The 24,343-nt window shown below is 36.4% G+C and overlaps 2 protein-coding genes across 2 annotated transcripts; both read left to right on the top strand.

Moving 5' to 3' along the window:
- The first annotated feature begins 246 nt into the window (after positions 1 to 246).
- On the top strand, positions 247 to 8,360 carry LOC141657291 (transcription factor TGA2.3-like). The gene is made up of 11 exons (XM_074464468.1): positions 247 to 944; positions 3,020 to 3,123; positions 3,991 to 4,064; positions 4,184 to 4,327; positions 4,912 to 4,989; positions 5,108 to 5,167; positions 5,366 to 5,443; positions 5,526 to 5,577; positions 5,852 to 6,126; positions 6,926 to 7,174; positions 7,835 to 8,360. Exons 1-11 carry the CDS (start codon positions 862 to 864, stop codon positions 7,979 to 7,981), a joined length of 1,344 nt encoding a protein of 447 aa, XP_074320569.1. The 5' UTR covers positions 247 to 861; the 3' UTR covers positions 7,982 to 8,360.
- Positions 8,361 to 9,231: 871 nt separating this feature from the next.
- Positions 9,232 to 12,361, top strand: LOC141655246 (uncharacterized). The gene is made up of 3 exons (XM_074462335.1): positions 9,232 to 9,387; positions 11,469 to 11,613; positions 12,302 to 12,361. The coding sequence occupies exons 2-3, from the start codon at positions 11,491 to 11,493 to the stop codon at positions 12,359 to 12,361; spliced, it is 183 nt and encodes a 60-aa protein (XP_074318436.1). The 5' UTR covers positions 9,232 to 9,387; positions 11,469 to 11,490.
- Positions 12,362 to 24,343: the final 11,982 nt, after the last annotated feature.

Here is a 24,343-nt window from a genome sequence, read left to right as displayed (position 1 = left end):
AACTTTATTTTAATAATCATGTCAATTTAATTAATATAAATATTGAATATGATTAAAATATCAATTTTAAATATGGTTTACATTTTAAAAAAAAATTGATTAAAAAAGGCGTTAGTAATTATTTATTGACCTGTAATCTGACCCTAACCCGCATAATCCGACTCGTATTTAACCCAATCCATATTCTAATCCGACACAAAACCCAACCCGTTTGACAGGTCTACAAGCCAAAGTGATCAAACTTTTAGATCCTTCCTTTAAAAAAAGTTCTATGGAGTATTGGAGTACACTATTATGGAGTACAATTTTTTTAAAAAATACCATTTTTTAAAGTGCCTCTTTCTTTATTTCTTTGTTTTGTCATCACAGTCAGCTTTTTGAACCATCTCCTTGTTCTTGTAATACCTGTTTTTTTTAGTATCATTTTTTTTTGCTTTTTTTTTTTCCCTTAAGCTTATTCAAAACCATAGCTTGTTGACTTTCTGTTGATACCTTTTTTTTCTTGTTTCTCTTCAAACCATACCTTATATTTTCTCAAATTTTACAGTTTTTTGGGGATTCCCAACTTGTGCAGATCAAATAAAAAGGGTCTTCTTTCAAGTTTTTCAATAGGGTTATATAATCATAATCATATACATACATAAACTATTTATATTATTTTGCCATTTTTCCTTTTGTTAATAATAATAATAATTGTATGAAATAATCTGCTTTTATTTCTATAAAGTATATCACCCTTTTCTGGGTACTTGAAAGTTTCTGTCTTTTGCAATTAAAAGTTTGTGTTTTGCTGAAATAAAAGCTGTTAATTAATTATTGAATTGGGTTTTGGAAGTTGAGCATGAATTTGAGGTGATTATTATGAAAGTTGGTGCTGAAAATGGTACTAGCTTAACATCAGGGATGCCTAGCTTTACTCCTGCTTACCCTATCTCCAATCCCATGTAAGCTTCTTTTTCAATTCGACTTTGTTCTCGAATTCTTGTTTAAGACGGGTGTATTTGTATTAGACTTAAAACCGATTAAATAGGATAGATGAGACAAAAGCAGAATGCATCGGGACTCGCAAAAGGCTTGTTCCATCTATCCAGGTGGGGTGCTATTTGACATGTATATCCGTTCTAAGAGAGACCAACTAAAGTTTGTTAATTTTGTAGTTTGTGATATTATGAATTTTGATTAGAAATCAGATGTTTTTTGTTTTTGTTTGTTAAATCTATCTTTTTTAGTTTAGCAACGATGTTGTAGTTGATCACTTGTATGTTGCAGCACAAATTCTCAGGGAGACTTACTGTGCGACATGGTGTTAGACTGGACTTGTTTGTGTGTTATTTTGTATGGAATATTGATTTTTTTCCAATTTGATTTTTCATAAGTTTTAAGGAATCCAATAAATATACATTTCAAGTGGTGCAAGTTGGTACCGAGTGGGTTCATGTGGGGTTTTATATGGCATCTCCTTTAATATTGGAATTGTCATCAGGACACTATGATCATTATATTTACCGGAAAATGAATGAAATGAAAGTAGAAAATCATTGCGAAGCTGTGGAAACATTTTTGGAAATTCTGACTAAGAAAGCACATGGTGGATTATGTTTATAAGTTTGGTCTTCTATGGGTTCTTAGTTCCTTAAGGAAATAAGTTTAACTCGGCATAATGTTGAGCTATAGGTGAAGGTCGAAATTTCGATAAAGAACATTCTTAGTTAGAAGATGGGCAAGGAATCTCTTGCTTTTGGTGGAAGTTTATACCAATGGCCTCTTACGTATCTGCGCACTATGATTTTTGACTAGATGCTCAGCTGATTTATCTTTTTGAAACTAAGGTCCTTTCTAAGGTTGGCGGGAGCCCTTGAGGCACTGGGATAGTGTTGTTATTTTGTCCCTTTTAAGTGTAGAGAGGGTACCGAGCCACTGATGAATGAAACTGTGACGTCATTGCCGCTAATGGCGCCTTTTAGGAATTACAAGTGGTTGCATTCTCAGCCACTATTTAAGTCCCATTTAGGCATTGATGTTTAGCTTTTGTATGATGCTTTTTTCTGGAGGAAAGAAATATGTCGCTATCTAAACTTCACTTTAGAGTAATATTAGACATGACCTGATGGAATTATATAAGTGGGTCCTCTTTTTTGGCCACAAGTAAAAAGGAGTTATATTTCAGCCACGTCTGAATGCAAGAGTTCATTGTTCTGGAAAATATGTGTTTGAAGTTTTAGTGCATCAATTGTGAGACCAAGGCAAGTTAAATTGTATTCATCTCTTATTGTCATTGACTTAGTCAAGCAAAAAAATTTCAAGGATATTTTCTGAAGAGTTGTATGTATAAGGTGGATCTAGTATGGCGTGATATTATGGTTTGTTTTTTCGGACGTTCTTTGTTGAAGTGACACTAGGTTAGAGAGATTCAAATGTACATGGAGCACATTTCAGTATAGAAACTTTGTGCTGGAACCTGTCCATTTGAGACTCGATTTGCCCTCCCTAGTCCTCTATGAGATCGTGTCATGAGAACTTGTGAAACTTTGTGCTGTACCTCTAGTGCAATTGTGGCATTGAAAAGTATAAACGCACCCATTGCATGAAATCCTTATCTTTTGGAAATCTTGTTCCCCTGTAGCTCTTTGATTGCGTCTCTCTTGATTAAGGTTTACTCACACTAAACACTTCCAGCAGTTAATTTATTTGTCACACACAAGGCAGAATGTTAATTTTGAATTTCTCGACGCATTTAGGCCTCTTAATCATCCCCATTATATGAACGACTTTTTTCAGGTAACTATACAATCTTGGGTTAATCTGGTACACACACAGTCTTTGCATAAATTGCATCAGGAAGCACTATATCTTCTAATTTGTGCTTGCGACATGCTATGTGTAGTACTCCTGATCTTGTAATGTTCTCACATGTGGAAAAGATTTCTGTGGTTAAGTTAAATTTGATTTTTTGTAGCGACTTTATGTTATTTGGAATATAGTCTGCATGTTTTCCAGCACTCATGTTGTTAGTTTACAGTGGCACAGAGGGTAACAACGTCGGTTCATCAAGGACTTCTGAGTTTGGGGCACTAGAACAATCTCTTGGATTTCGTATAGAAGACGATGTTGATCTCAGCAGAAGTGAGTATTACTAGTTCTCTTCGTCATTAGTAGCGTTCTCCAGCTAGGCATTTTCTATTTTAATGACCTCACTTATTGCCTTGGATCGTTTGTTACTTGCTAACTTTTACTCAGTTTATGTTAGTCTTTAATTTCATGATCTTTGGCCCTTGAGATGAAAGACATATAATTTGGTGAAGCGGGACACTCTATACATACCAATATACCATACTATTGGTTGGTTGCCATACAGATTTATTGACCTGTTCTAGATATTTCGACAAAACATTTAACATTACCCAAGTGCCTCAATGGCCTCACCCTATGACGAGGTAGGACCGTAGGAGGGTCTGATCTACACAACCTTACTCTACCTGGTGTAGTGGTTAAAAGACGATGCAGAAGTCTGTTGGGGTTAGTGGAAGTCAGAAGTTTAATTCTATGGCCATACATTTGGGTGCGATTGTACCAGTACTTCTATACAAAATACAGTTGAAATTGCAAAAATTTCATACAATATTGTTGAACTTTAGATCTATGGTATCAACTTTGGCATGGATCAGGATCCGGAGATCAAAAGATGCTATATTTTGATTGTATATTGTCTCACAGTTTGTGTTAGCGTTGATAAAAAACGCTTGGGCTTGGTTTGGCAGTATTGTGTCCTCCACTACTCCCTCTATTCCATTATACTTCCTCATTTGACTTTTTATATGTAAAAGTTAGAGCTCAATGTTGACATGGTTTGGCCACTAATGTCAAATGGCGACAATAAACTTGGGGTGGAGGTAGTTGTACACATCAAGGTTTAGACAAGTTTTGGCGCATCATGATTTTCAGTTCGGCATTTGCATTTATCATTGTTTTGGTTTTATTATTCTTTTTCAGACCCGTTATTCAGTTCGTTCAAGTCATCTGGTCTGACTGGAGTACCCGATCTACAATTTGGAAATTTTGATAAGGTGACATTTTGTTTTCCTGTATTTAGTCTCGCAGTTGCTTATTTCAGCTGCCTCTGCTTGTCAATGTTCAGTTGATCACTCTGGTGCATTTGTTATGTTTTTGGAAAAAACTTATTCAGGCTTTGACTGGGGAAAGAGGATCGCATCCTAACTTGGCTTTTGTATCTGGTGGTAATCGTGAGAATTGGGGGGAGTCTAATATGGCTGATGCCAGTCCTAGGTCTGATAGTTCATCAGAGGATACTGAGGATAAGAACCCACAGGTTATTTTCGTTGAAATTTTCCATCTTTAATTTCTGCTCATTACTCATAATATGTGTTTTGCTTGTCTTCTGTTCTGTTGTTGGCTATGTTACTCCCAAATCTTCAATTTCATATTACCTCTCGACCCGTGTTCGACAAACAACACTTTGACACAAGTATGATTAGACCTGGCAGAACCGACTTGTCAGTTGACCCTGCTTGATCTGAATTAAAAAACAATAGCCGGAATATGAGCAAACACCTGAATGTACTCAACCCGACCCGACCTAAACTTTATCTGCCCCGAACTGACCCATACCTTGATAAATACTGACCCAATCCGAACCCTGAGTACAAGCATACCCAAAACAAGCGGACTCGAAACCTAATGCAGATGACCCATCTGTGAGGTCTAGGTATCATATTTGGATGCTTCATTTTAACCTAAACAATGGACATTTTTCATAGCCAAGTATAACATGGACCCATGTCAAATGCTTCTAAACGAGTATAATAACATAGGCTGTTGGTAGGGGGAGACGGGATAATGTTATATCTATTCTTAAAATATATTATCTGAACTTATGAATGGTTTGGTATCCAGTTTGAAGCAGGTCAGTCCAGTGCTAAGGCTGCCTCTGACTCTAGCGAGAGATCCAAAGAAAAAAATACGGATCAAAAGGTAATGCTGGATATCTATTACGCCTAATATATATCTGTGATTTGAGCTTTCTAATTGTGTCAAGGCGTATTTTGAAGCTTGTTAGTGATCTTCGATACTAATTTTTGTAATGTTGCAGACACTTCGCCGGCTAGCTCAAAACCGTGAAGCTGCTCGAAAAAGTCGTCTAAGAAAGAAGGCAAGTTGTCTTAACATGCTTAGCAATTCAACTTCCAGACCTGTTTGTATTTAGACATGCTGGCAATTAAGGACAATGACATAATGTGATCAAATGGATGTCCAAATACTGTACAACTGTACATGTGTATATCATGGCATTGTGTTTACTAGAGCACTATCTGATCCTACGTGTCTGTGTTCCTCTCTTATTCTCCAGGCATATGTGCAACAGCTGGAAAATAGTCGACTTAAGCTGACTCAGCTTGAGCAAGAGCTGCAGCGCGCCCGTCAGCAGGTTTATAGATTACTTCATTTTCTAGTTCATTACAATAGTAGGCGTTCATGACTTAGGCTCTTCATGTTTTTTTGGTATGTAGGGAGTCTTTGTTTCGAGCTCAAGTGACCAGTCCCAAGCAACTGGTGGAAATGGTACTATTCATATTACATTTGCTTTTACGTGCATTGTTTCTGATTAATGTTCCACAAATACTTCTATAAAACCGCCCTACATTTGTGTTGATGTTTAACCACACGTTACTTTTTTTTTTTCTTTATCTCAAGTCAAATACAGAGTACCTTTATTTAAGAACTATGGTACTCTTTTTGTCCAGCTCAGAAAAACAAAATAAAACTTGAACTTTCTAGAAATCAATTACGTTTTTCAGAATCACTGTCGTAAGATTACTGTTCTACCCTCTTGCAGCTGGAGCTTTGGCATTTGATGCGGAATATTCGCGTTGGCTAGAGGACCAAAATAAACTAGTTAATGAATTGAGGGCGGCCATTAATTCACATGCCGGTGACACTGAACTGCGTACTGTTGTTGACAACGTGGCAGCACACTTCAATGACATTTTCAGGCTTAAAGGTGTTGCGGCGAAGGCTGATGTCTTTCACATTTTGTCTGGAATGTGGAAAACACCGGCAGAGCGTTGCTTTATGTGGATTGGTGGCTTTCGCTCCTCAGAACTTCTCAAGGTGAGCTCCATGGATTTGTTTCAACGCTCATGTCGTGTTTGGTAAGAGGTCATAGAATGAGGGAACAAATGACTCTGGACCTGTGGATTTTATAGTAATATACTAGCATATCTTATTTGTTGACACATGTGAATAGTGGACACAATAGAAATTAAAGACCAAAATTATCCTATGTGCTCCCTAGTCAATGGTAGGGTAAGGGGGTTGGATGTACACTACTACCTTACCCATGCATGTGTTCTTAACATAAAGAGACTGTTTTTGGATGTCTGGTGATGAATATTGCATCGATAATTGCAGAGAAATGACTGGTTTACTCTAGTAAGCTATTTTTACTTTAATTCATCATAATCTACTATCAAGGGACAGCGTGGCTCTTTTTTCCCTTTGAAATAAGATATATTTTCTGAAATTTTACCTTTGAGGAAATATTTGATATATTCCAATAAATTTTTAATTATTTTATTTATTTTTCAATTTTCCCGTTTCCAACAAGACCAAAAGTGTACCACTCTTTGGCTTTGGAATATAATGTAATAAAGTAAAATGGCTTGCTAAACCACTCTGGTATCATGAAAGTGTGCAATTTACGACACTTTTTTTTTTATATCCTGGGTCGTCAGACATACCCGTGTAGTTTTAACGAAAGAGTAAGGTTGCGTACATCCAACTCTCTTCCAGTCTATGACCCTACCTTGATTTTGTCCCTTAAAACGTCGTTCAAGCCAAGCAAATACCTGGGACACCCCACACGGGTTCTGAATTTTCTGAATCCTTCCATCTGCCACTGAAATTGCAGCTTCTGGTAAATCAATTGGAGCCGTTGACAGAACAGCAGCTAGTAGGCATCTATAATTTGCAGCAATCAGCTCAACAGGCTGAAGAAGCCTTATCACAAGGCATGGAGGCTCTCCAGCAATCTCTAGCTGAAACCCTGGCTAACGGTACTCCCGCCTCATCTGGCACTTCTGGTAATGTGGCTAACTACATGGGACAGATGGCCATGGCCATGGGCAAGTTGGGCACTCTCGAAGGATTCCTTCGCCAGGTATAGTCTTGACATGTAACTCTAATTATATGTTTATATTCCTCTTTATGTAGACATGGCAAATGGGTCATTTGAATTGGGTGGTTTTTGGTACATTATGCAACTTGGATCGGTGGGTGCATTTTTGTTTTGGATGTGCTACTATGGAGTCAGTTCAGTTCTGATAGGGTCAGTTCAGGTCCCATGTCGTGCCTTGAGCTTCTCAGATTCAAGTAATATCATTTTTTGGTGATTTTTGTCAAGGTTGTTGTCATGTGTTAGGTGCTTAGGTAGATAAAACTAAGGTGTGATTTCAAATTGGTGATTTTGGGTGATTCCGGATTGAATATGTTCGAATAATTTTGAGGTTTTGTTGGTTGGTTTCAAGGTCATTTCTGATCGCTGCAAACTTGCAAAATAGTTCAGGCTAGCTAGATTGTCTCGTGTCAATTTGAGTTTCAGATCTTTTTGGGTTATCTGTTCATGACTCGTGTTTATGCTTCAGGTCATTCAAGTTGGGTCATCTTCGTCGAGTCAGTCAGTTTTGCTCTACCTTTACCCATAATAATTACGATTTACGAGTAGCAACTGGCTCATCAAACTGACAGGGATTCTATAATATCAGTAATGTTTTTATGCCCTTCTGAACTTGACATTAATACCATGCTTGTCAATGAACAGGCTGATAATCTACGTCAACAAACGCTTCAGCAGATGCACCGAATCTTAACAACACGTCAATCAGCTCGTGCCCTTGTAGCTATCAACGACTATTTCTCAAGGCTTCGAGCACTGAGCTCTCTCTGGCTGGCCCGGCCTCGTGACTAGAGCCATTGTTTACACGTTTCTGGCAAAACTTGATTGCCAGTGATTAGGATCTTCAAATAGTAGCCTCGACAAGTGTTCATGTTTCACCCCTTTGTATGGTATACATACTGTTCAGGTTGATGTAATTTAAGGGTGTTGTAACTAGTTAGGTTGATGCTATAGTTACTGAAAAGGAAATGTTCAAAGTTTAGAAATACTGCAATGCCACAGACACTGTTTGTTAGGTTTTTTTTTTTTTTTGTAGTTTTTCTCGAAACGTATGTAAAAAATTCATGTTTCCGAAATAAATGTAATGATGATATGTACGAGTAATTGTTTTGGGCATATCGTATGAAACTATGAATTATTTCTCTCTTTTAATTGAAATGATATTGGAACATGTTCATGTTCATGTTCAGTACTTCAGTTTAACATTTTATTGGCCCAATTTGCTCAACATCAAATGGATAAGAATCTTAACAAGTTTTTTACTCCTCTGTTTGGCCAAATTCATTACATTTTTCAAATTCCCACTTGCGTATTTGGTCAAATGTAGTGAATTGGACCGAATGGAAAGTACTAGTTAGATAACTCACATGCGACTTGATTATGATTGCAATACACTTCTCAATAGTTAAACTCCTAGTTAGACAACTTTGTTAGGTGAAAGAGTGCAATTGACAACTTTGCTTGTGAAGAGTATAGCTACCCTCTCTTGTTTGACAATAACCTTCCGATTTAACTCTATGCGGGGTTCGTGATGACACTTTTACATAGGGGTGTGTAAAATCCGGCGCGGACCGGAAAAATAGACCAGCACGGTCCTTGATCCAACATTTTTTAAGATTCTGGTTATCGGTCCGATCCGACCGGAAAAATCGTAATTATTGTTTTTGGATTTTTTTTTTTCTTAAAATGTTATTTAAAAAGACATTGTAGACATACTTAATCAAGTCAGGATTTGTGGACTGCAATTTGAAATTTAAAAATAATTCCGGTCTAATCCCGATCTAGAATTTTAAATTCCGTTCAAAATTCAGGTCTGGTCCATGATATTTTTGGATTTCGGTTCCCACAAATTCTTGTTTCAAACGACACTTTTGGTCTTATTTTTCATACGGGCAGATGTGATCATTTTATAGTTAAATGTAACCACAATGGTATAGACAATGTTACAACTTATAGTAACTGGTTTTTCAATAGTGATCACATTTAACTGCAAAATGGTTATAAAATCTCGTCTTATTATTTCAAACCAAAAAAGCTCGTTGAAGCAAGAGACACTGGTCGGTTCCGGTCAACTTTATATGTACCATCCCTGTTTTTTTAGATTAAACATAAAACCAAAATAGTCCCGAAATTCTGTAATCAAGCAGCGACGCCTTCATTACAGTTCTCATATCTGTAACGACTGTAAGTTTGTTTAGGTACTTATTCACTAATGTGCATTTCTTCATTTTTATTCGATTGCAACTGTTTTTAGCTATAAAAATGTAAATGTTGTTTATTCATAGTGTATAAACTTGATTAATGGATGATTAAAACATTCAATTAGGTTTTAGTACAATTTATTTTTTTGCTAATGATTAAAGATTTTGTCTTTATGCTTTGATCATTCAGTTTGATATAATAAAGTTTTGCCCTTTATATAATTCAAGGTTTTCTGGGGTTTATCTTCTATGGTTAAACCGTCTTAAATTTTTAAAATAGTCGTTGTCGTTATAGCCGCCATCGTTAAATGAACCACGTAGCATAAAAAATCCCATCATACGGTTTTGAAAAGATTGGGTGATGATGTGGTACGGACGTTTTGTTATGACAATGTTAACTTTAGGAGCTTAATAATGTCTCAATCCATTTTCAAGTAGAAATGGAAAAGCTATGAAAGTAGCTTAATAATGTCACAAGACACTTTGAGGAGCGTAATTTATGCTGTTGTTATACGCATACTGCTATTATAGTATTATGATTTATGGCAATAGATGCTAGGAAAAGCTATGGAAGTCGAACAATACTATTGGTAACGAATGATTTTCAAGTTAGGCTACCCTTGATGACATTGACTGCTTGACCTCGAGCATTGTTTGGTGTCCGATTGGATAGTCCAATGGGTTCAAGTCTGTAGAATGCTATTATCTTCAGATATATCGTAGTTAAGATTAGTGATGAAATATCAATCTTACCCCTTAGCTTGAAGAATTTAAGTGTATAGATAGTACAAGACTTTGTGATTCCCTTCCTACAGGGGGTATTAGTGGTTCGGAGGGAGTATGTTAGGGAGTACTTAACTAGGATTATATTCCAGTTCACTCGTTTGTCTTAGTTAATATAGAAAAGAGCCAATTATTTTAGGATGGACAAAGATGAACTCCGTTTTAGTACGGACGATAAAAAGGATTGAGTTAAGCTCCAAACCATGCAGCCGCGGTTATGATGCTGTTGTTTGAAGGAGATACAAGAGGCATCAGAGAACCAGGGCTGGTGCCTAGTAGAGTAGTCTTAGCTTCCTTTTGATGTTGTCTTTTCTGTTTGAATTTGTGGGCTTGCATAATGAAATGACTTGCTGAGTTGCTGTTATAGTCAGACTTGTAATATTAACAACATTTAGGAATATGCTGCTTGAAGTTCTTTTTTTAATTTCCGAGAAGTAGTTGAAGTTCAATTTTCCATCAGGCTGGGGAGAATCATTATATCTGTTGGTGTGACGTACTAAAGCGTATGGAGTGGTATATAAATACGCTGGTTCTGGGGTTACGAAGTATAAATAATCTGCTGTGATTTGGGAGATTATGCTCCTCTGTATGATAGTTTCATGTGCTCTCTCTAGATAGCCTTCGCATGATAACTGATAAGGATGGCCTTAAATGAGTAAAGTTACACTCGTAAAGAATTAAAGTTACACTGAAATTAGGACTCAAGGACTCAACTTAAATTGTGGACTCATTACACCTTGACTCACTGATAAGACACTAAAAATACTTTAAATAAAGAAGCTCCCCTATTCCATTCAATTCTATACATTTGCTTTTTGGGCACAATTATTAAGTGGGGAGAATCTTCGATACAACTTCTAATATAAATAGCATAAAAAATAGTCGGGTGAGATGTTGTTTAAATTATTTTACCGAGTACATTGTGAATATCGAATTTTTATAATTCTTATTAATATGTAACTAAAGATTTGAATAAAAGAAAACGAGCATTGATACACGTGTATAAAGCAAATGTTAAAAGTGTATCAAATGATTGAATTTCTATAATATTATAAATATATTACTAATCGTACGATCCTAAATTGTTTCTACCATTGGAATGATCTTGCAATTATCCAATTGTTTTTCTCATGTTGGATCTTAGGGCTGTAAGCAATTCTTACGACTATGGAGCATTGAACATCTGAGTTACTCGTTTTTTTCGTATGGCAAGTGGATTTCTGGTATATTACAGTGGTATATTGCTGTTCAGTCATTTGTTATGGTTTATGTTTCATAATTCTTTGTAATTGCAGGACAGAAGCTTATTCTTGAGCAATGCCACATAGGACACGGCCGATGGCAGCACTTCTTTTGTTCACTGGATTGAATGTTGTTCTTGTGTCTACAATCTCACCTGTCTATGATTATGTCTGCTTTCACCCATACTGGGAAAGACGGGTAATTCACTTACACCTTAAGCTATTTATATTACTGCCCATAAGTCCAGCATGTGAAACCCGCTTGCTAATCTGAACGAATTGCTTGATTTTGCCTTTTAAGACAATTAAGTATAAAGTTCTATGTCATATTCTTCCTCTACACATTTACACAGTAAGGTTGTGTTTGTTTTACAATCCTTTTCCTTTTTGTATCCCTCCTTTCTTTATTCACGGCTGTTTAAGTCATCATCTTCCAGTCTTTGTTCTGAGATATCCTTTACAGACACTAGAGGTGTTTGTGAGCCGTCTTGTCCATTGAACTCGGCTCATCCAGCTCATAAAATGATAAAAGTCCCCAGTATGAACGATGTATTTCACAAAATTGCACAGATCCGGCATGTTAACCGTCCAAACCTGAAAGCCTGCTGGTCCTATTATCCATAGGCATCGAAATTCACCTTAGGCCTGGGTCGTGTGCAGCCTAAGCCCTCATTTGATCACGTCAATTCAACATTTCACTTTGGTTGTACGTCGCAGTGTCACTTCATTTTAGGCCAAAACCTGAATTTATCTCACAAATCGTCTGGCACAGAGGTCAAATAGAAGTTAAACTTGTGTCATGTGCATCATATCTCTTCACTTTGTTCTGTTTAGCATAATCTCAAATAATTTACTCTATATTAAACGTGGTCTTTATGGAGTTGCAGAGAGTAGAGCTCCATCTAGAACGTGAAGTTTCGATGAGAAAAGGGTCTCTGTCAGCATAGCTTCAGCAAATGTTCAATCCGAAGCTTCTGTATTAATTCTACAAATGATTTCATAAGAATGAACCAAGACCGAAAGCAGTTGAACTTTGGGCTATAATGTAACTCTGAAACAAGAAGGATGTGTATATGCTCAAAAACTACAAGGTTTGAGGTACTACCTCAGATGCGTAATCCTTTTTCTTTTGTGTTGAATATCATATTGCCATCATTCCCTTTTCTAAATGACTTGAGCTTCAATTTCCAGATTCTTAGCATCAGTTTTGGCAGTTGCTACTAAAGTTGGCCTACAGAATGCTCCTGTAAATACTTTTTCATTAATATTTGGTTCCCATACATTACATTATGTTACGTACGTACGCGACTTTGGTTGTGGACTTGTGCTAAACAATACGGAATATTTGCTTTGACCATTAGTTTCTTCTAATATATGTAGAATTATGATCCGTCTTAAACTTAAAACGAGTCAAGTATCATACCATTTTTGTATTGTTTATTACTTTATACTCATTCTTATATACACAAGTGGTATATATTTGACCCGTCTTAAACTTAAAACGGATAGTGTTGTCTTAACTCTTAATTGCTCATCATTAGAAAAGGTTGTAGCTAGTGTACTTATTCTTTACAGATCCACATGGTAGATCCTTTGTTATTATTGTAAAAAATTGTGTTTAAATCTATTTGAAAGCTTTTTCTTTTTACGAATCTTATCTTTTTGTCTTTTCTTCACCCTTTCTTTTCTTTTTACATACTTCCTACAGTTTTTTCTTTTATCATGTTTCCTTTTCTCCATTTAATCCATCACTTTACTCTTGACGGTGCATTCAACAATCATTTTCGTCGAATTGAAATCATTTTACTTAAATAAGCTACTTATCAAACACTTCTAAAAAAAATAAGGTAACTATGTAATTATGTCTTGGTCACATGGTTGAAGCAATGAGTTAACTTTTGTCCTCTCACCTTTGATTAAATTTGGTGTTACATTGTACCTAGTATTATTACTTTAGTGTGACATATACTTGGAAATGGAAATGTGCACATACTTGGTGCTTTTGTGGTTAGCAAATTATGATGGCAGGCAAAATTTCTGGTAGAAAAGGATAAATAGAGTTAAGAAGTATGATGCATGAAAATTGAAATGAAAGCTAATGTAGTGCAACTCACTTGTGTCTTAGACAATGAGTAGACGCACCGTTTTTTAAGTCTAGGCTATTGCATAATTTCTCGTGCTTGTGACGACTATTTTTTATCACAAGTATATATATATATAGAGCGATTTCTAAGAATCGAAGGGAGTATGATTTACGTGTAAATTGACAAGTTAGTATAGGCATAGTAAAGATGAAAATTAAAGATTTATTGGGAGTATGGTTTAAGTTAGTTGTAATAGATTATTTTTTTTCAGTATATGCCTATATGGAGAGTCTGGTTTTATGGACGAGGTTATTAATCATATATTATGAGACGGTTGTATAAAAGATTTGTGTTATTCATAAAGTCTCTCTTCATGATTTGGCAGACATATATAGCTTCAATGACGCGCAAGAATACCATGTAGGTAAATAAGATAGAATTAATTGCTACTCATAAAAGACTCGCTTTTTATCTTATCTATTCCATGGATGATAATACTTAACTCATCGTAAGTTCAAGGATAGATATACCCGCCATAATGTGTTATTGGAAAGAAATGAAGATTGAGTGAATAAATAAGCTTGGTTTGTGTTACTGGTGGGTAAAAGAGTGCACGCTTTGTCTCTCTCACTACGCAATCTTCCAATCAAAACCCCCACAGCATGTGGCTTCTTTTTTGCATGTGCATTTGTCCCATGTTTTTAAGCATCGTCATCTCTTCCTTTTTCTTTTCTCTCTTTCTTTTTCGCTTTCTTCTTAATTACTCCCTCTTATTCACACCAAAGGTTACATTAACTTTATCACACTTGTTAAGACGTGTTTTGCAACGTGAATATTTTTAGTTATACATTATTAAAAATTATAAAAATTTGATATTCTTATAGCATTTATGACGATAAACCAAACCAGATCTCACATGACTATATTTTCTCTTATAGATTAAGAATAATATCAAAGATTCTCTATGATCATAAATAATGCCAAAAAGTCAATGTAACCTTTAGTCAGGATAGGAGGGAGTATACTGTATTTATGTGTGATTGTGTGCCATTTCTTTGTGATTCTCATGGAGTAATACAGTTTGGCAACTAATGAGTATCTTCAAACTAACTTAATTTCTCGGCTTCTTAATTTTTTCATTTGACATTTGCCATTTTGTGTATTACTTTCTTTGTTTCATTAGATTATTTACGCTTTTTAAAATATGGGAGTTTGAAAAATGTAAACAATTCACTGAAATGGAGGAGGTATTTTGTAAATTATGTACTCCCTCCCATCCAAACCAAATGTAACACTTACCTTATTCGGATCATCCAAACCAAACTACCGATTCCTTTTTTAGTAAAAAACATTACTAAAAAATCCTCACATACCCTTATTATTTACATACAATGCCATTATATTTGTGGTCCTCTTTCAATTAAAGTGCAAGTGGGCCTACTGTATTTCCAATATTACCCTTACTTTTTCCATTTTTTCTTAAAACAAGTGTCTCCTTCCATGTTACCTTTGGTTTGGATGGAAGGGAGTATTACGGAGTATGTATTATGTATGTTATTGATTAAATAGAAGTAATAAATCGCCAGTAGTTTTTTGTGAGATGATTCTATATTGATAAAATGTAAGATTATTCGACTTTTCACGTCACACTAACTCTGATAATCAACTTCATTTTTCTTTTTACCTTTCATTATATCGTCTATAAGGCTACAACAAAGTTGATACGGAGTACAACATTAGTTTTTGGAAATGCATAATCGACTCCGCGTCATTTTTATCATTTTAATTGTAGAAATTAAAATGTTCTAATTCAAGCCAATTTAATTTCATAAATCTGTTATGAGATCACATGTAGTTTAATTTCTAATTTTACCAATGTTGTTTGAAAAGTCGGTTGAATGCAAATTGGGATTAGTGCGGGTTGGTTACAACCAGATTGACACCAAGATGGGTTTGTGTCGGGCTAGGTTTTGGTTGGTCATATTTGGGTTGAAAGGGCGATTATACTGGGTGGATTATTAAAAGGGTTATGCCCTTCTATGGACATGATTTATCCAATCATGGACATGAATGACAATTATACCCCTTTCATTTCTATACCCTCATTTATCATTTTTGTTTCAATTCAATAAATCCTCTCAAATTACTCCCTCAAACTACCGCCAACCAACCACCACCATAGTACAACCACCATGCACCACCCTCCCCCGCCGCCCAGACCGGCCCCCTCCCCTTGATGTCCGTTCACTTGCAGGAGAGATTGACTCAAGGTGACAACGTCCCTTCAATTCATTTTGTACTCTTTTGATAATGACAATTTTTTACCATTATGACGTGATGGTAAAAGATTGAACTAATGTGATCAAGTAACTATCAGGGGCGTCTAAGGCCACGGGCAGTGAAACCGGGTTTCGATTTTGGCATTGAATTTACAACTTTTATTGATGAGATTTAATACTGTATAAACCTCGATGTATTCATATTTGGGGCCTCATTGTTTTGTGATGCACCAGACCTCCATTTATTTTAAAACGCCCTTGGTAAATACACTCGATAATAAGCCGATCCAAACCCAACCTAGTACATCAATTGACCCGAAACGACCTTAGCCGAAAACAGCTCAAATATAACTCGACCTAAAAGGGTAACCTGACTCGGTTTAACCCAATATAATCCGATCCTGCTTAACCCGCCCCAAACCCGGTACAGATTCGATTGCCACCAAGCATGTCAACTAGGAATACAGGAATCAACAATCACGTGCGAGACAGTACAGTAGAATAGAATCAGTGCATTCTGTTCTTTTCTGTAAGCGTGGACCAACTATCATCATCTTCTATCATCATTTCTGTCTAATCACCTATCTCTTCTATTTTAATTTACAGAATAATCAATTCTTGTTGATCTTCCAATCATCAATCTTATATTCTCCGCACCCAAAATCTCTCCAATGCCCTTCACAAATCACTAATTTATCGTTATTTATTTATGGGGGCTAATTTTCGTAGTACATATTTTACTTATTGTAATTGACAATTATACCTCTCTCATTTCTCCTCCATACCCCCTCTCTAATCTCTCTCTAATATTTTCTCTCTAATTTCAAATATCCATTCCCTTCTAATTTCACATAAAAAAAAAAGAAAAATTACAAATAACCAACTCGTATTTGCATCTTTTTACAAATTACCACATTGTATTTGCGTTTTTACAAATAACACCCAACATTCATCGTATATTCCCCAATCACCACCGTATTTTTTACCCGAGTATCGTTTTTCTTATTTCCCGACTTGTTAAGTGACAATTTACGCAAAATTCCAAAATCACCCTTATTTAATTACACCAACATACTCATTATCCAAATGATTAGTTTGATCTTCATCTTCCCCCAATTCATTCAAACAAACTAACCCTAAATCACTCAATTGATTATTGAAAATCCCCATTTCATATCTTTTCCCTTTGGTGTGTTCAAATCTGTCTCACGTATCTCCATAAAAACCTTCACCCACACCCCTCTATAGTTCATAGTTAATGTCGGTGCAAGTATTTTTGAGTTTAGTTTACATCTCCCTCGCATTCTCGCAACAGACGGTTATATACAGAAGTTGGAAACTATGAACATGCTTTCATTAAGTCATGAGACCAGATTCTTCCTCCAAATAATAACACCCCGATTTTACCTTTTTGTGAGGGATAAATTTTAAAATTATGGGATGTTTGGATCTGAAGACAAGGAGTATGAATTGTAGGTGGTTGTCTTGAGGTACTCTTGTTAATTTGGGCTGCCTTCATGTCCAGGGGTATGATTCATACTTCCTAATAGCCAACATGTTTCTGATTGTAGTCTTGAAGCATTCCGTAAGATGATAGCCATTTTTTTTACTGTTGTTACCCAGAAGGTAGGGGGAAATCAAACTCTAATTATTTGGGTAATGGTTGTATTGGTGTAATTAAATGAGAGTAATTTTGTAATTTTGCGTAAGTCGTCACCTAAAAAGTGGAGAAATAAGAAAAACGATGATCGGGGTAAAAATACGGTGGTGATTGGGGAATATACAGTGAATATTGGGTGTTATTTGTAAAAATGCAAATACGGGGTGGTTATTTGTAATAATCCAAAAAAAAAAAATTAAATTATATGGTAATCTTGTACTACATTAATAGATTAATTTGATAAAACACAAATAACTATGTATTGCATTGATAAATTATGTACTTTGTTCGTAAATTAACATTACAAACACTATTAATGCATTTAGAAACATTATAAGTAAATGCATTGAGCAAAAAAGTAGAAAAATCAAAGTCATCAGAGCCATTACTGCACATACAATAAATTGAATAAAAAACAAATTCAATCACGTACTACGCTGAAGTCTGAACACTACTACGTTACCACTATGAACCATCGTTGAAAACCCAACTATACGACTGCCTCGCCGGCCAACCGAACTATCACCACCATTGTCGTCGAATTGCCCTTCCCTCTCGCACCTATCACCGTACTACTCCGTTATGGTCGTACGACAAACAACATACCACCGTATCAACGTCGACTCTCACGTCGCCGACAGACCACCGTCAAACCACACCGACAACACATGGCCATAAAACACCACCACGCAATGCCACATTAATTAGTCCTTAATTAATTTAGGCATAAACCCTAATTAAAAAGGAATGAAAGTGCAAGAAAGAGTCAATTAAATTATTAATATGGGATTAACGAATTAAATACCCGATCTTCATTCGAATAATCGTTCATAATTGAAGAATTTTTAAGGAGATTGAAGAGAGTTAAAAGTTTCAACAATAGGAGAAGGTAGAGAGAAGGCGGAGAATAATTAGGTTTGATGATTTTTAGTGAAGGGTAGAGGAATGAAAATTTTGATGCAAAATGTACTATAATGAGTAAAAATCGTACTGTGAAAATAAATTCCGTAAATTTGCTAAAGCATAATCTATCTCTAAAAATGTCTCTCTTTAAAAACCTTAACCTTAACCTTCAAATTCATCAATTAGGGGCTACCGTCTACCAATTTTGGTGGAGGCAAGCCCCAATTTTTTCGTTTTTTTTTACTAAATACTTCATCTGTTCCAATGAGTTGTATACGTTTGCTTTATACACGTATATCAATGCACGTTTTCTTTTGCTCACATCTTTAGCTACACATTATTAAAAATTATAAAAATTTGATATTCATAACGTAATTGATAAAATGATTTTAAAAAGATCTCACATGACTATCTTTTATGTTATATATTAGAAGTTATAATGGAGATTCTCCTCACTTATGAATAGTGCCCAAAAAGCAAACGTATAAAACTCATTGGAACAAACTATATATTAGGGGTATTCTCACTTCTACCCCTCAACTTTTTCGTTTTCTAAGGTGTACCCCTCGTTTTTCACAAAAACCTTTGACCAACAATAATTCTCTGTTACGAGTTCAGGAAATGGTATTTTTTTTTTCAAACCAATTATTTCGTAAAGGCCTTGAATTTGAACAAATAATTCACCGCTTTTTGAACTCGTAGTCGGTAGTTATAGTTGGTCAAAGTTTTTTTAATGAATAAACTTTGACCGACCGTAATTCCCAACTACGAGTTGAGACGTCGGTGAATTTTTTTCAACCTGAACAGCTTGTAAAGACGATCAATTTGAAAAAATGAGTTTATCGTATTCTGAACTGGTAGCCGAGATTTGATTGGTTCGCTTCACTATTAATGAAAAGGTGTATCGAGGTATGATTGGATCGCTTTTCTATTTGACCGCAAGTCGTCCCGACATTCTTTTTAGTGTTTGTTTATGTGCTAAATTCTAATCAAATCCGAAAGAATCTCACTTTAAAGCGGTTAAACGTATTCTTCGATATTTGATTGGAACACAAGATCTTTATTTGTGGTACCCCTTACAATGTCCCTTTGATCTTATAGGATATTCCGACGTGGACTATGTGGATTGTAGTGTTGATCGAAAGAGTACTTCTGGGATTGCAACGTTCTTGGGTCCATGTCTAATCTCATGGGGCTCAAAGAAACAAAACACGGTTGCTCTTTCAACGACCGAAAGTGAGTACGTTAGTGCCGCACATTGTTGCTCACAACTTCTTTGAGTAAAACAACAACTTCTCGATTTTGGTATTATTTACGACTCCGTTCCCATATTGTGTGATAATACGAGTACGATAAATATATCAAAAATTCCTATTCAACATTCTAAGACCAAACACATTGAAATTCGTCACCATTTTATTAGTGATCACGTAGAAAGAGGGCATGTTGAACTTATTTTTTGCAAAACCGAAGATCAAGTTGCCGACATATTTACTAAACCACTTGCACGGGAAGTCGGGAAAAATTTGAAAAACCTAGGTTACAAATTGGTTTAATTAGTTGCATGTAACTTTTATGTTGTGGATATGGGAATTCGATGTATTCACGGGAGTTTTTCAAACACAAGGAGTAACCACCAAATTTAAGGAAATTTGGAAACTGTTTTAGAGAAAATGGATTCGTGTGAAAGTACGTGTTGCGAAGCTCATTCAAACACCCAACCCCGCCCGTTGTAAACAACGGCCTCTACTAATGTCAAACAATGGCCAATATTAATCGAACTATAATCATGTGAAAACAATTCATATAACAATATAAATCATCTAATTCCTAACAGAAATTAATCCACACAATTAAAAGACCATCCATCAGCATACTTCAACAACAATAATCCCATCCTCCTCCATAATCATCAACAATATAATAAATATCGCATAAATAACATAATTAATACGATAAATATAAAAAGCGATAATTAAACGAAATAAATTGCATTAAAGGAAGAAAGGAGTGATTCTTGGCACCCTCGGCTTACATGTATCTCCGATGCAAGCTTCTTGTTACGTCTACGGTTTTCAAATCAACAATCAAAATCCAATTTTGAAATAAACAAACACGTTTCACGTGTTTTCCCGACTTTGCGCAGCGATTTTGAAAGTACCACCACGGCTTCAGTACTCAACGGTTTTTCAAATCGAAATATGTTTTGGAATCCTTGAAGAGCAAAGTTTTCAACTTTGGCAAAAAACCAGACCTAAATTGCTTTTAAAATGATTAAAAACAACAATGAACAAGGGCTGACAGAAACGCGAGCAAGGGTAAAGAATCGAGCAAATTAATGCTCAAAACGTTACCTATGCTGTTGTAAGAAGGCACGAATCAATAAAGGGCACTACCTAGATTATGAATGCAAAATTTGGTTAATTTTAATGGAGATTTGAGGGTGTTTCGAGGCAATTTTCGAAGGGTATGCGGGTGTACTATGTTTTCAGGGTTTGTGCTCGAGGAAGAAGATGAAGATCTTCCTCGAGTTTTTATCAGTTCTTGTGGCTATGGATTTTATTCTTTGTGGTCTCTGATATATCAATATTGTGTCCCTCTTTTCAAATGAGGCAAACGAACCTTATATAGCTAGGTATTAGGGTTTTAAAACCGGTTGGAGAATAGGAAAGTTACAAGAACTCGGTTTTGGAAAGTGATCTTATGCAATGATTTCTCTATCTTTTTTCGATCTTTCTAGCTGGCAAAGGTAAGTATAGAGATATAGGGAATCTCTAACTTGATGGGTAAGGAAAGGAAAGAGCTTGGAGCTCAAGAAAGAGCTCCATAGCTCTCGCAAAAACAGAGCACAGGTAAGGGCTCGGGTTCCATTGGTTGTGACTCGTTGGGGTTTGTTTTGGGGTTGGCTTGGATGGGTTATGGTCCATGATTAAGGGCAGATATGTGGGTTAGGTAAGGGTTAAGGATTTGGGTCAAATAGGAGTCAAATTGGTGCGGGTTTGGGAGGTTTAAGGAGGGGTTTTGGGTTGCTTATGGTGGGGCTTGAAGGCTGCTCTAAGGGGAAAGATAATGGGTTTAAATTTGCCTCGATATTTGTGTCAAAACTCGGCCCAAATCGCGCTTCAAAATCGTATCAAAAACGTGTTTAAAAACCGCTTTAAAAACCCGAACTTTCGAATCAAATAAAACGATAAAAAAGCACCGTCACAAAATCACATTTGATCCTTTTAAACCAAAAAATCAAAATAATCAAACTTGATTTTTAAAACAAAATCAATTAAAAGCTTTTAAAAACAATTTATAACGATAAATCGTAAATAAAAACTCCCGACTCGAATTACATTCAACTCGAATGAAATAAATTACATTTATTCCATAAATAATCAAATCTTAAATAAATGAAATAAAAAAATTTATTTCATAAATTTTCAAAGCACAAATGTAAAGAAACAAATAACCATTTATTTCAAAACAAATCAAAATGTCAATTTAAATAACAATTTAAATTAACAGAAACCGTCGTCGTAACCTTGCTTAATTCCATGTGACGTACCCATATCACGAGCACGTCATTCTGAGAATACATGTGTCCTATCGTCATCGGGTGGCTGGCGGGTTCTCTATAAATTCCGATATCGACAGATACGGGTATCTACAGAGCCCCCACTTTGACTGAGGCTTGGATAAGGCAAAAGTCAAAGTATACCCCAAGTCTCCCTCGACTTGAGGATTCCGCGGGTCGTTTATAGTTCATTAGACTTGCGTACATAAGCTCGCCAGCCATAAGAAGAGATCATACCTGAAACACGATTCTGGACGCCTAAACTTCTGCAAAACTCTTTTCATTTCGAATCAAAGGTGGGTTGGGCCTCGTTCAAGGAGGCCTACGCATCCATTTGTGACGGAATCAAACCCCCATCGTAGTTCGGCAACCATGGCCTCGGCATTCTGCACTTCCCGGCCCAAAAAAGAGCTTTCCAAAAGGAGGTTGCCGTTATACATGGGAGATACATCTCCATACTATCGGTGCTCAAACCCGAGCAACGTTACCAAATCGAATATTGATCGACTGCATCCCTACCGGGGTACATTTCCATTTGTGTTCCTCTGTGGAGCGATTCATCTGTATCTGTTGCAATCCACTGTGGATCACTTTCTTGGCGGAGAACTCTCCTGTTCAAAAATGGTCTCTGAAGCTAACGACTTCAGATCCCCCAGTTGCAATGGGTTCTAAAGTCTCCGACTTTAGAGCCCCCAGTTAGAGCATACATGCATATATCACAACAATTCAATAACATGTAATTCCTGTGACATTTGAAAACATTGATTGAATGGGCCTTCGACCCGCAAACTTTGATTGAATGGGCCTTCGACCCGAAAACTTTGATTGAATGAGCTTTCGAGCCGAAAACGTAAACTTTGAAATCATGGATGGGCTTTCAACCCGAAACATAAACATTTGAAAAGAAATGGGTTACCCACCCGATCTTTGTAAATATTTTGAAATGGGTTAACTAACCTGCAAACATTTGAAATGGAGCTCCTTCGAAGTCCTAAATTTTGAAAACAATCATCTTGGATTGGATGGATAGACACGACTTGACTCGAATATCTAACCCCTAAACAAACATAAAGAGGGCATATCCCAAAACCTATAAAAATCCGTAGGTGTGTACGGGTTTTAATTCAAACATTGACTCGTTGGAGAGTAGAAATGTAAATTAGCCACCCGTTCTCAAAAAAAATGCCAACCACTGCAGAAACATTCGAATCCTGAAGCGGGAATCAACTAAGAAAACAGCCAAAGGGTACCGCCCTTAATGCCGCGCACGACTTTCTAAAAGGCCAACCAAGGAGCTTTCTTAATTCTGATATGGAAAACTTTCCTAATTTCAATTGGAGTACCTTCCTTATTTTTCCTATATAAGGAGATTAAGGTTGAGAGAAGAATCATATCTCCCAATTATTTTTTTTTCTCTACTAATCTTCGAGTCATGAGTCCTCTATATGGAGCCATGAAGGCATGGGCCGACCAATTCAAAAAACTAGAAACACAAATCCTAATTGACGCCGGTATTCAACAAATTCTTCCATTGAAGCAAATCGTAACCCAAATTGCTTTTCTAGATGAGTGTCTTAAAATGTGGGATCCCGCCCACCATTTTTTTGCATTTTCGGAAGGAGAAATCTATCCACTTCCCGAAGAATTCACCGTCCTAGGAGGATGGAAAATCACGCAAGAGCCCGCCATTCCCGATTTTCAGCAGAATTAGGCTAGAAAATATTGTGAATATTTGGGCTTATCACAGGAAGAAGCCCATGACATTGTCGATGGAGAGCGAGTGAACTTATTCGTCCTATAGCACTGGTTTCGAACCGCCTATGACTTAGCCATTCAGACCATATACCGCCGACGTGCCTTCAGACTCATTCTGCTACATCTCTACTGCTTCGAGAATAGAATAGAGGTCCCATCTTGCCGGGGTAACGCTAGACTTATTCAAATCATATAACAAATGGAGGCCCATTCAAACCCCGCTTGGATCATTCTGGCCGAAACTATTCGAGGGTTAGATACTCAAAAAAACGACCCTACTGCTGCTTACACTGGATCGACCTGTCTTCAGCAGGTATTCATTTTTCTTTTCTTTTCTTTTCGTTTTTTTTTTTTTTTTTTTTATCCCTTTTTTCTCTTTTTTTTTCTTTTCTTTTTCTTTCCACCGCCTTCTTTCTTTTCAGCGGGCCTTTTCTCATTTACCCGACTTATCCTCTATTGCCAGATGTGGCTCTTCGAAAGACTTGACTTAATTAGTCGTCCAGCAAATCCTGCCAAATATCGCACATTTGGATTCACATCTCGTCGACCAAAATGCCCGTTGGACCTAACTGCAGATCACTAGCGCGATGAACTATCCACAGGTGCCGGAACCAATGTTCGTTGGGCACTCCCTTGGCTCCAATTATCTTCACTTTCGGGCCTAGATGACACCTATACAACAAAGC

This window comes from Silene latifolia, chromosome 5, assembly GCF_048544455.1.
Source record: "Silene latifolia isolate original U9 population chromosome 5, ASM4854445v1, whole genome shotgun sequence".
Taxonomy (NCBI): domain Eukaryota; kingdom Viridiplantae; phylum Streptophyta; class Magnoliopsida; order Caryophyllales; family Caryophyllaceae; genus Silene; species Silene latifolia.
Note: the sequence above shows the minus strand (reverse complement) of the source record. Positions and strands in the feature narration are given on the sequence as shown.

Bases quoted from the DNA above. Each gene is read 5' to 3' on its own strand.
- LOC141655246 (XM_074462335.1), top strand. From the start codon at position 11,491: ATGCCACATAGGACACGGCCGATGGCAGCACTTCTTTTGTTCACTGGA. The intron at 11,614-12,301 runs GTAATTCACTTA...ATGGAGTTGCAG, and splicing joins ACCCATACTGGGAAAGACGG to AGAGTAGAGCTCCATCTAGA.
- LOC141657291 (XM_074464468.1), top strand. From the start codon at position 862: ATGAAAGTTGGTGCTGAAAATGGTACTAGCTTAACATCAGGGATGCCT. The intron at 4,065-4,183 runs GTGACATTTTGT...AAACTTATTCAG, and splicing joins AATTTGGAAATTTTGATAAG to GCTTTGACTGGGGAAAGAGG. The intron at 6,127-6,925 runs GTGAGCTCCATG...CTGAAATTGCAG, and splicing joins GCTCCTCAGAACTTCTCAAG to CTTCTGGTAAATCAATTGGA.